At 32.4% G+C, this 13,207-nt stretch overlaps 1 protein-coding gene across 1 annotated transcript; it reads left to right on the top strand.

The window, feature by feature from the left end:
* The first annotated feature begins 1,736 nt into the window (after positions 1-1,736).
* Positions 1,737-13,086, top strand: LOC131844988 (arginine/serine-rich protein PNISR-like). The gene is made up of 12 exons (XM_059193995.1): positions 1,737-2,267; positions 2,764-2,875; positions 4,329-4,490; positions 5,317-5,432; positions 5,879-6,045; positions 6,383-6,538; positions 7,503-7,608; positions 7,890-7,955; positions 9,571-9,650; positions 11,091-11,229; positions 11,504-12,344; positions 12,984-13,086. The coding sequence occupies exons 1-11, from the start codon at positions 1,961-1,963 to the stop codon at positions 12,319-12,321; spliced, it is 2,229 nt and encodes a 742-aa protein (XP_059049978.1). The 5' UTR covers positions 1,737-1,960; the 3' UTR covers positions 12,322-12,344; positions 12,984-13,086.
* The last annotated feature ends 121 nt before the right edge of the window (positions 13,087-13,207 follow it).

Below are 13,207 nucleotides of genomic sequence, written 5' to 3' on the forward strand. Positions count from 1 at the left end.
TAAATTGTCCAGGAATTATTATTATCATAAATTCAAGCTCATAATATTTATTTCACAGTAAAATTTTAAAATGCTAAAATGTCACTTGTTTCCAATAGACACATACCTATTTCAATGCAGCGCTAGAACTTGCCCCCATACTACAGAACTAGAAACGAGCAAATGATTTAATGGCAGGTACCTATACCTAAATACTGCAATTAAATAAATCATTTGATTGGATACATAAATTATTTTAATATAATAGTAAAATCATTAAAAATTAAAAATAGATTAAAAATTAGATTTTTCTGTCCCTTATGTGGCCCTCTGGATGGAGTGATGGACCGCGGCTGTATGTGTTCGGGATTCATATTTATTTTTGAATTAATAATTCCGCAATACCAGTTTCCAACCATTATTCTTTACTTACCCCATTAAGTAACAGTTTATTTTAGGGATCGACAAATATCAATGTTTTCATATTAACATCAAGTTAATTCTTCGATTACATTGACAAAAAAAAATTCCTGGAAGAAGGATTGGAAGCAGAAAGATGGTATAAGTCAAATAGGTCGTGGTGGGGAATAATTTAAAAAAAAAGAAAATTCAGTACCCTACATGATAATTAAAATTAAATAAAAATTATGTAAGCCAAAGAAAACACCGAATGTTTTGAGACATTAATATTTTTCATTTGATAGTTTGTCGCACATTGATAATGATAATATACTTTATTTAAATGATTTATGCGGGCCAGTCCTGGTGGCATTGCAATGCCAGGTCGTGGGAGTAGAACGAAATTTATTTTTGAATGTTGAAGGCAGGGTCGGTGAATAGCTTTCAGATATTAACGCGATAAGAACAGATATCATACTTTGACCTAAGGTAAACGGCCAAGAAGCGATAACGTTAATTTGAATATGAAGAAAAATCTAAATAAAGCTTTGAAACATTATCCTAGCGCCATCTACTGAAGATGTATGAAAAGTATACTCATCACAAATAAAAAAAGACGCATTCAGGTGACTGATGAAGTCTATGGTACATGAGTACATCGCCATTGTAATTTAATTTCGAGTAAATTTAGACTAAGCGAGATGTTATAAATAAATTATCTACATTATATAGAATTACATTTTGCTGACGATTTAGTTTTAGTATAATTTTATTAAAGTTGGCAACACAAATTTAATACAGTCTGTTCTTTAATAATAATTCATATTGTAGTTAGAATACAATAGAATTACAATAGAATTATGTACACCTACTGCCAAACATGCTACTTTTAATAAGTATGAAACTTAAATAAATTATTAATAAATAGAGAAAGGAATATGAAATAAGTAAAAAATATAAGTACTATAAAAATATTACTAAATTTGTTTTTATGTACTCATACTTTTTTCTTCGAAATTATTTGCAATTTTGCAGTCCTAAAACTATGGAATTCTTGTTTTTATGCAACAGTTTTATATTCTGTACATTAGTTGTATAAGTGAAATAATTCTCTTTTTAGTTATACACGAACATTATGTGAAAAGGACAGAATCTTTAATAATTATATCTCATTCATTTCTTTATTTTCCCATAACTTATATTTAACTATAACTATATACATGTTGCAAATAAAGTATATTCTATCTATCTATCTATCTTTATACATAGACATAGACATAGACGACGTTCCAGTTACGTAGTAAATAAATATTGTCTATTACCAATACCTATTTTTGAATATGATTATCTGTGGAGAAAATCATAGAGTAATGCATTGTACATTTTTTAATAAAATTAAAATGGTACTATCTTTCCAGACGGGAATAAACTTCTATATTTAACGTATTTTTCCATTTTTCTTAATTAATTCTGTAATAATATAGGAAATTTTAACAGGTGCTAATGTCGGGATTAACTTGAGACTGGTGTTAATAAACTTTAATCCCATATTATTGTGTAAATAAATATTTTTGTGGCCATCATGTTCTCAGGCAAGGATGCCGCAAACCCTGCGTATCCTACGCAATGGGCCTTAAATCCAAATGCTTATCAAAATGTAGACTCTAGTCAGGTGGATTGGGCCGCTCTTGCTCAACAATGGATCGCCATGAAAGAGGCTGCGGCTATCGTAACAGCGCCCCCGGCGTCATCGATGAAGGCCGACACGGAAGAAGGCGAAGCCCCAATGGAAGTAGAAAATTCTGATGGTAATCCGGATGGCCCTATTCCACCTGGCGCGGAGTGGGATGCGGCGACTAATACATGGACAAATAATTGGAACCAATGGGGTGAGCTATGATCAGTGAACCACCATATGATTTAAAATTATTCCTCTAACCAAATAAAATTTCGTATTGTATTCTAATATTTATAAAATTTATGGAACACCTTTATTTTCTCCATCAATGTCATAAATGTATATACATGTGCGCATACTAGTGTAGTGTCTAGTTTAGTGTGTAAATGTACCTAATCTATAATTTATTTAATGTAATTGGAATGTCTAACAAGTTGATATCCCACTGGATAGTAAGTGTCAACAATTGCCTATATACATGAACCACCACTATAGACAATACAAACTACTAAGATGTAATTCTACTCAAAGCCTTGTTACTTAATTATTGGTACAGTCGCTGAACAGTATTAGAGAAAATGGAGCTATTAAAAAAATTAATTGGTGTTCATAAAACTAGCTAGTAATAAAAAGGTAAAATTTGTGTACCTCCTTAAAGGAAAAATAAGAATTAAGTGTTTAGAGTACATTCACTTTATCATTAACAGGCTGGGGATGGTCTGCATCTGGAGCAGTGGACCCTAAAATGGACCCTTCCATGGCTATGACACCTCTCATGGATAGTTATGTGCCACCCGATGGAAGTGCTGCTATGTCAGGGTGAGAATATAGTTATATCTATTAGGTTGTTTGGAAAGTAATTTCGTTTTTTCCTGACTGAGGATTTAATTGTAAAATTCAAAATTCAAAAATCATTTATTCATGTAGGACATTTTAGCCGCTTATGAACGTCAAATTTTTACATTCTATTTTTTTTTCCCTACCATCCAGGTATTTTTTGAATTTTTTGCACTCAACTTCACACACTTAAGTCATATAATTTTTATATGTTTTGAGAGTGCATATAGCAAGGCTTGTGTGTGAATAATTCCAATTAATTCTGTGCAGTAGGTTTTCGTTGGCACCCTTTTAAATATGGAGAGCTATAAGCAGCATTTTCGACATATCTTACTGTTTTACTACAGAAAGGGCAAAAATCCTGTTCAAGCCAGAAAGAAATTGACCGGTGTGTGTGGAGAAGGTTTGTAACCAGAACTGGATTGCTAAATTTCAATCTGTCAATTAATCTGAATTTCGATCCGCAACCATGATGCCGGTTGAAACTGATATATGCATTGGTTGATGCGAACCAAATAACAACATGTGAAAGGTTACATTTATCGTGCCTTTATCAGTTTCAACCGGCATCATGATTGCGGATCGAAATTCAGCAAACCTGTTCTGGCACTGGCGTACTGTTAACACACCTTCTCCACATACATCGGTCAATTTCGTTCTGATTGAATAGCATTTTTGCTCTTTCTATAGTAAAACAGTAAGATATGTCTAAAATGCTGCTTATGGCTTTTAAAAGGGCACCAACCAAAAACTGCTGCATAGAATTAATTGGAATTTTCCACACACAAGCCTTGCTATATCAGCTCTCAAAGGATATAATAATTATATGGCTTAAGTGTGAAGTTGAGTGCAAAAAATACAATTAAATCCTCAGTCAGGAAAAAACGAAATTACTTTCCAAACAATCAAAAAGTTTCATTGTAAATTTAAGGTAAATGTAACTTTTAAATCTTCATAACATTTATATAGTTATATCTGCATCTTTTGTCAATATCCTGTTATAATTATATACTTAATAAATATAATTAATATAATATAAGTTATATATTTTTTGTATATAAAATTATTGAATTCTGCAAATTGATATAAATTCCACAAATAATCAATATCAATGATATTAGTCTACAAACAAATAATACTTTAATATCATACTTCTTGCTAATATTATAAATGTGAAAGTATTTGTGGATTGCTGTTATGTATGTATGTTGCTATTCCATGCAAACACTACAGAACAGATTTTGATGAAACATAACAATAATAAAGTTTATACTTGAGAATAATACATTGGCTATAATTTAAAAAGATACTATGCCAATTGGCCGAAATATAATGGCAAATAAGTGTAATATAGACAGTTGTACAGGTAAGCTAGTATCATATATATTTTCTATCTGGAATTGTTTATTATAATTGTATATTGTTACTTTTTCAGGTACACATCTAATGCTGTACCTGCGCCAACGTTCCAGCATGGATACTGGACTGCGCCGCAGGTAGAGTCCAGTGGTAGTAGAGGCAGCAGCCGCAGTAGAGATAGAAGATCCAAGAGCAAAAACCGAGAGCACAAATCAACAAGAAGTTCACGAACTCCAAGGTATATAGCTTCTCTGAAGATAGTTTTACTTGATATCCATTTTTAAGAATAATCATAGCAATGATTTTTAGTTATCCAAATTGTTGTGTAGAAATACTTTTGTTTCATTTCCCCAAAAATAAGACCGATTATACTTGTCTACTCTTTATTTCATAAAGGAAAATATTTATAACACATTCATCATTATTGTTATTTCAAAATAACTTTAAACAAAAGTATTTAGAACAGTCTTTAAACACAATTGAAAAAAGAGTTAGATTAGGTCTTTGTGATCTAGCTCAATGGTTTTCTCTAGCATTTGAACATGGAAATGTTGCTAGTTGTTTGGAAAATTTTGGACTGTATATGAGAAAAATCCATTTTGATTAAGTATTATCTTGTCTGTAAATAATAAGTGTTGTTATTATTTACATAATTTAATTTCATAAGATTAATATTGCTGTAGATTTGACTTGTCATAAGTATCTGTAATTAGACTGATGAATACAGTAGTTTGATTTGATTTGTTGATAATTAAAATTTGTTAAGTAAATACTTTTTTGGCCTATGGTGTTATATACACCATGGTGTGTGTGTATGTGATATATTGTACTTGAGGGTATTTGGATAATATCTAGTTTGGTTTATGTCAAATGAGGAAAACAGTGTCCTCTAATATATTACGTATATATAACAGGTTAGATGACAATAATCTTCATTCTAATATCTGGGCAATCACAGTCTACCTATCTCATAAATAATTGTAACTGTGATAAGTGTTATCAGATAATTTTGAAACCTCATTAAATCTTCCTAATAACCATTGAACTATATTTTAATTTCACAGGGAAAAGGCGCCGGTAATAATGCCAGTGATAGAACCTGTAGTTGTTCCGACAACAATGCCAACATCCACCATCGATGCAGCTAAACGGAGGCAATTGCCTGCCTGGATTAGAGAAGGTATATAAGTCAGAGTCTCTGTGGTGTATCGGTTTACCAAACTGCCATATTTCCCATGGTCACAGATTCAATTCTTAACACAATACAAACATTTGTATTCATGAGTGTTTGAATTTGTCTGGGTGTTTTCTATATAAGTTATGTATGTATGTATTCACAAAAAGAACTATGTATTCATATCAGTTGTCTAGTACCCTTATTCTATACAAGCACTGTATTTTGTCCTGACATATTTTTTCGACAGCTTGAACTAACCCCTAGTGATATTCTCAGACTAGTCATATTAGGTAGTAAGGAGGTGGCCCTTAGTTGTTCCATAAGTCACCAATAATTTCCCGGATAATAAATAGCAATAGTCCCAATTACTAACAATCATCTTCCTAAACTCCTTCAGTACCATAAGAATATGAAAAAAGTATTGATTGAATTATTCATTTCATTTGAAGGTCTCGAAAAAATGGAGCGAGAAAAACAAAAGGTTATAGAAAGAGAGCAGGAGAAACTGGCACGGGAGGAAGCGGAAAAGCAGAAAAAGAAACTAGAAGAAGAAGAATTAGAGAGAATTAAATTGGAAGGGAGTGGACAACCCTTACCTCCGCCGAAGAGTAAATTTGTAAGTCTAAATTTGAATCATGTTCATTATTATTTTGCTAATTCTATTATTTGTCTTACTACTTTTGCTAGAATATTAAATTTATTTCATTAATAATTTGCTTTTTTTTTAACTTTTACCTTTGTCCGCGTGGAATTAAACTTTTTTAAATTAAACTTTATAAAATAAAATAGTCTCAGTTACTTCTTACAACATCTAGTAGCTATCTGCGAGTCCCGTCAAAATTAGTCCCGTTGTTTCAAATATTAGAGAGACAGACAGACATACTGAAATAGGAAGATAGTGGTATGAATCATCTTAAATTAAAATTTTACCATTTAATCTTTTTATTGTACAGGATACAGATTCTGATGGTGAAGAATCAGAAAAAGATGTAAAACCTTTACCGACTCCAGCAGAGCCTGATGAAGTAGAGGATCTGAAAGAAGCAAGTATAGAACGAGAGCAGCCTTCACTAATCAAGAGGAGTAAAGAGGAGATCATGCAGGATGTGGTAATAAAAGCTTGTTTAAAGAATAGATTAATCTAAACGGTCCGCCTGTTAAGCATATGAAATCTGTACCAGAACTTATCTATTGAAGTAATTTTAACTTGAATTTGTAATTCTTTCTTTAGAATAACTATATTATTAATTTCATGTCCCTAACACCTCTAACACCTCTCCTTAAGGGATGTCCTTGTAGTAGTAGTAATGAGGACATTACTACTACTACAAGAACATGTTTTTCTCACAGATTTCATATGCTTAATGGGACACGCCCTTTAATAAGGGGCCATCAAATTCAATTTCAAAATATCTTTATTCATGTAAGTCTATTATATACTCATGATATGTTAAATCTAACGTCAGTTCGGAATGATTTCGAGATAAGAAGTTCTCAAGCGGAGCGGTCAAAAATTCATAACATTCATTAAACGTAATTTATGGAAATTGAAAATCTCATCAAATATAATATGACTAAGATATCGCACACCTGTGTGTGTGACATTTTAGTCATCATCATCTTAGCCAGTGATTTTGTATAGACATTATCTAACTGGCAGACTTTTTCATTAATATATTGCCTGGTCTGTTCATTTCATAGCAAAAGTGAACACTTGCAAAAAATGTATTAATCAATTTAGTTAGGATCCATAAAAGTTTAAAGGCTGTCTGTTACATAGTGTCTATACAAAATCAATGACGTGTGTATGTGTGACATCTTAGTCATTTTTGAAATTTCTTGAAAAGGTCGGTGCTAGCACCGAAACATTCAAGACGTTTTAATAATATTAACCCTGATGAGGTTTTCAATAGTCGACTTATACGTAGAAATGAATGACATTTCGTGTCAGCGGAGTCTGTTTTTTTGGTGTCGGTCAGATTCGATCTTACGACGTTTGGGCTAGTAAATCATCAGGCCGCAAGTATATCTTTAGACGTGTATTAACAAATAATATAACTATTTATTTATCAGATGTTGGCGGTTCGTCGGTCACTTACAGAAATCCTGCTTGAGGTGACAGACCATGAGATTCATATGGTGAGCCAGGAAGAAATGGCCCGGTATACCGCCGCACAAGGTATTTTCACTCATATAGGCTTATACCAAACGGCCCGACGCTCTATGCCAAGACATTACTCTATAGAACGAGAAACATTTGTGTATTGACTGATACTGTGATCTTACACTGTGATATTTTTTTTGTCTCGTATTGAGTCTATTTATTGTGAACTTGAAGAAATGTGTTGTGCCAAGTTGTGTCTTATTTCATCGCTAATAAAGTCTTATTTCAGATGTTGCCAGTTGTATGAATACATGTGGTGTGTGTGATTAATGTTGGTTTTATTTATATGGTAAAAGCATCGCGCCTCAACGCCATGAGGGCAAGCAAGTCCAAGGCACTCGCCGCTATCGCCAGTGGGCTCGGTAAGTTGCCTTCCTAAAGTTAGACATACGGAAATGTCTCGCAAACTATCCAAATACTATGCTTTATATAAATAGGAATATAATTCTGCTGTAATAATTATTTATTTATTTTAATAATTAATTTTACACGGAAATTGTTAATCATAATATAGAAAGGTGTTTACAACGAAATAATGTAACTGTCAAAATGTTTGCCAGATCGTTCCATTTAAACGTCAATGGCGGTTTTATTTGTTTTTATCATATTTACCAGTAGTTTCCAGTTAATACAATGCTAATGTAATTTGCTACAATAAAACCGCTGCTGCACGTTCAATAGATTTCCATTTCAGCCACGTCGCGTCAGATTATCATATTGTAGTGACTAATTTGGCAATACACATATAAATCGTCAATGTTTCGCGTCATTGTGTTTAGTGGATGAATTGGTAAGAAAATACAGATTTCTTTAAATGTTATTGATAAATAAATATTATGTACATATACATATCTATATTTTTTGTGTATGAGTGATTATATCTCGCTCTGGATTGACATAACTTACCATTACCATCGTTTTAATGATGCGCAAATTCTTTACTGTATGTAGCTTAAGATTATTTGCGCAGAAATTCGACACACTATCTAAGTTAGGTTATATACAGTTTCTTCATACCCAGGACATTAAATTACTTTTTAGTTATAAGTACCCCAGTTCACAACTGAGTACTAATAATATTTTTTTGTTAATAAACAAATTGGAAAAAAACTAACACTAAATTTAAAGCGAAGCTTTTCACGTTTCAGTAGTGAAAATCACACCCAAATGGAATAAGCCATTTTTTATATAAAAAATGGCTATTCTAGTTTCATTTCCATTATTGATAGTCTTGGTGGACTTTATCAATAATGAAACTGATTCAAAATATCAAGAATTATAATATTCTCATATCATGTATCATGCACAAATAGCGATCAAGATTTGTATTTATATACCTAGTAAGTTTTAGGTTACAAGAGTTGCCGAAAAGTGTTATCTAGTGAATATTATTAAAGAGTTTTGAGTTATTTTTTATACTATCTATCATAATATTATAACATGACAATGTACTATATGTACATTTAATAAGGCAGTATTTATTCAAACAATTTGTATGTCAGTAGGTTAATTGATGTTTTTCATACTTTGTTATTGAAACTTATTTAACATACAGTAAGTTTAAAACTTGTGCCTATAGGCAGTGGAAGTTTCGAGGTCGTTCTCCCTTTAAGTAGCACGTTGATATTATACCAACGGAAATGGAGGCCTCAAATTCAAACTATTAAAACTGTTTTAATTTGATATTTCCGTTTTCGCACATTATTTTGCACATACATGGTATCCTTAACAATTTTGGGCCCAAACGTCTTTACATGATTCTGGGCCCATAATGTGATGCCTACATTGTCTATGAATCTATATCTGGATAGATGAAATGCTCAGTAGCAAGTCTTTCGTGCATGAATCGTGTTTAAATCACTTAAGTATTAACATATTCAATGTTGTCAATATTTTGTTATATTAATGGTAAGTTAGGTCATTCCTGCAGTCCTAATATGTAACAACATAGTGTTATTGTTAGCGTTATCTGTGCAGGGCTGGGCGCGTACGAGAGCAGCAGCGAGGGCAGCGGCGATGAAGAAGAACGGAATGATTTGACTGATCAGCAATTGCAGGTAAACTGATGGGCATATATTTCTTTATATTTATTTTGACTATACTAGTATCCCTATCCAATTATTTTGGACGAAATTTATAGTTAAGTCGTAGGATAATAAGATAAGTATCTTACGATAATATGAACTTCCTACGATCCCAACTTTCCAGAGATCATATTAATATATACATGAAATATAATACTATCAATTTCTCTGTACATATTGTAAAAGAAATAGTTAGTCGGGAGGTAGAATCTATTTAAAGTAGTTGTGGTATTATATCATATGTGTTGCCATTTCTGAGGATTACGGCATTTCAGTTTCATTGCTTATACATCATATAAACCTGTATATAGCTTACAAAACTTAAATTTGAAACATCTGTTAAATCATATTAGGCAAATAATATATTTGGAATACTTAATTGACAAACGTGTATGGCAATAGTTGTTCATGCACGAAATTTTAATTTGATGTTAAACATAGACACCTATATAAGTATACAATGTAATAAAATGACTTAAAAAAAAAAAGAAATTCAGTTGAGGTTCTTGCCAGTTCTTCTCGAGTGATTGATATATACTGAACTGGACGATAGGGAAAATATATTAATACAAAAAATTTACATTCATAAGCGGCTAAAATGTTCTATATACATGAACAAATTATTTTTGATTTGAAAACAAAATGATTACGATATTTTCCAATAGAAATAGGCTAACAGACGACCTTGTTTAAAGTCTACATCAGTAATAGAATCGTATAACAAAAAACAAAGAATATAAGACAATAACCTCTCAATTGTTGACGACATTGAAAATATAGTTTCTTGACGTTTGTCTAAAATCAACTTAAGACTAATGGTTTAAAAGCCTTGCTTGTAAAGTAATGCTTACAACACAACAAGTGAAATTCTGAATGTAACCTTTTCATAATGCGTAGTATGATTTCTTTAAATTTTTACAAACCTATGTTAACATTTATCTGCTACAGTGTTTTATTATTTTATTTGAATTAAAGAAAATGTTTTGAAAGAAAACACAAGGGCAATAAGTAAAATACGTTTATTAGGAGGTTGACGTTTTTATGAATGTGATTAATTTTAAATGAATAATATTTTTTTCATATTCGTTTTCCCATAGCATGTTAGTAATAGATTTAAAATTTAAAGTTAGTAGAGTACAAATGTAAACCACCCAATTCATATATCAGTGCCCCTCTTCCCGATGCACTTGACTCGTAACCGTGTATGTGATAATGTCCGTGTAGTGTTTGAACCGACATTACTGTTGTAATATTTAGGCTATTGACGTTCCCTCGATACCTGCGTATTAGTGACGCAGGTCTTTTGCACATCCTTTTTTATGTAATGTGTTTTTGGAATGATAAATGAGTTTACGACCATCTGATGGTAAGATCACTATGTAACCGTGATGTGATGCTCGTTTATTTACACAGGAAATAATAAAACGCAAGAGACAAGAGTTCGAGCGAACATCGCGGGAGATCGAGGCAGAGGTGCGGCGAGCGGAACAGCGAGAAGTCGAGGAACCATCTACGCCTGGCGGCGTCACGCCAGATAGGCCGAAGCAATTGCGTAAGTTAACATCTTAATGTATATTCTACCCTACCTAATGGTGGAGGGATTTTGGTCAAATTTTGGGTGCACGATACCATGGATTTTTGAATGATTTGAAAACACAATTGGACCTGGTTTACCGGACAGAACAACGACGCCGTATTATCTCAATAGGGTAAACATTCGTGTAATTTTATTGCTACACGCCAGTCACACAATACAATTATTTAGATCTATGTATTCAGTTACATATTATTTATCTAAATTACAATATAAGTTATTACGATTACAGGTTCATCAGCAACTCCTCCACCTATTGATAGCGAGACTCCAGAAAAGATTGTAGAACGTCGTTCTTCTAAAGATAAACGCAATAATAACAAATCAAATGACAGAGTTGATGGTATCAAGAAATTAGAAAGTATACCAGAGGAGAAACCAAAGAAATCAAATAAAAAAGACTATACACCTAGCCCTCAGAAGAGTATTAATAAAACGAACAATAAAAACAGTTCTGCATCGTCTAGTGATTCAGAAGAAGATTCTTCTTCTAGCTCTAAAAATTCCTCGTCAGAGAGTGAACCTGATATAAAGTCTGTGAGTAAACACTCTAAAAAACGAAAACATAGATCTAGTTCTAGTGATTCTGTAAAGAAATCAAAGAAAGAAAAACAAAAGAAAGACAAGGTTTATAAGTCTGAAGATAGGAACTCTTATTCAAAGTCAAAACATCAGGATGACTATGAGAAATCAAAGAAAAAGAAGGACGATTATTATGATAGGCATAAATCGTCAAAGAGTAGGGATTATGAAAGGTCCCACAAAGATAAATATAGGGATGAGTCAGATGAAGAACGACCCAGGAAGCGAACGAAGAGATCTCGATCCACCAGCTACGATTCGCGGTTAGGCCGAAGGAGGAGTTCGCGCGACCGATCTGAGGAGCGTTCACGAAGAAGGGAGAAGAGGTCATACGATAGGGATAGCTCGAAACGGGACAGGTCTTATGAAAGGTCGAGTCGTGACTACAAATACGATAGGTATGAGCGGTCTAGGGAGCACGACCGGCGGCGTTCGCGCAGCGGCAGCCACTCGCGACACCGCCGATGAACATCAGGTTACAAATACTACAGGTTGTATATTTACTTATTTTCAAAAGATTGGACCTTACCTTTGTTAAACTATGTAAAATTTTCACGTACATAAAGTCTAAAAATATTTCAAAAATGTGACAAAACAGTTTATCTGCTACATTGAAACTCGACCTTTGATTCGTAATTTATTTTATTTTCACGATTCATTCAGATGCCAACGAATAACTTAATTTTAGTTTTTTTTTTTAAACAATATGGTTTGTGTTTTTAAACATGTTTTGTGAAATATAGTATACACTGTCTATTGACGTACAAAGAATAAAAAATGTACATATTGCGAATATGTAGATAGGAATTATTTTCATTATTTTTGTGTACAATACACAAAAATAATGAAAATAATTCCTATTTCCTAGGAAACTTGGTACTTTATCTACCACTAACCTTGGTTAATAATATACTAAAACTTTTGGTATTAGGACATTTGAATAAAGTTTTAACATATTTCCTAGAATTGTTAATAGATTGAGCCATTATAAGGTGTTATGTTCCAACACAAAATTTAATATTTCTACGTAATCTTCAATATATCAAGTAGTATTACGATGACTAATTGAACAAATTTGAGATTCTGACATGTGAAGATTGTGATATATTTTTATATTTTTTTTCTTACAGGTTGGGCGGTTATGCTTGCTTCGCGTGTATATATTCAAGTATTTGTGTATAGTATTTTAGTGAGCACATTATTTCATGCATTACCTATTCCAATAAAGGTTATTACACATAATTTTAAATAGTTTCATTTGCATCTTGTATTGCAACCAAATTAAAAGATATAAAGGACTAACGAAGTAGATGTATCCAAATTAACCTTGTCAATTCACAGGCAACAGAATTCT

Source organism: Achroia grisella, unplaced genomic scaffold, assembly GCF_030625045.1.
Source record: "Achroia grisella isolate CSIRO2021 unplaced genomic scaffold, CSIRO_AGI_Agris_v1 utg445, whole genome shotgun sequence".
In the NCBI taxonomy this organism is placed as follows: Eukaryota; Metazoa; Arthropoda; class Insecta; order Lepidoptera; family Pyralidae; genus Achroia; species Achroia grisella.

Coding starts and splice junctions, on each gene's coding strand:
- LOC131844988 (XM_059193995.1), top strand. CDS start 1,961: ATGTTCTCAGGCAAGGATGCCGCAAACCCTGCGTATCCTACGCAATGG. Junction 4,491..5,316: donor AGAAGTTCACGAACTCCAAG/GTATATAGCTTC, acceptor TTAATTTCACAG/GGAAAAGGCGCCGGTAATAA. Junction 5,433..5,878: donor GCCTGCCTGGATTAGAGAAG/GTATATAAGTCA, acceptor TTTCATTTGAAG/GTCTCGAAAAAATGGAGCGA.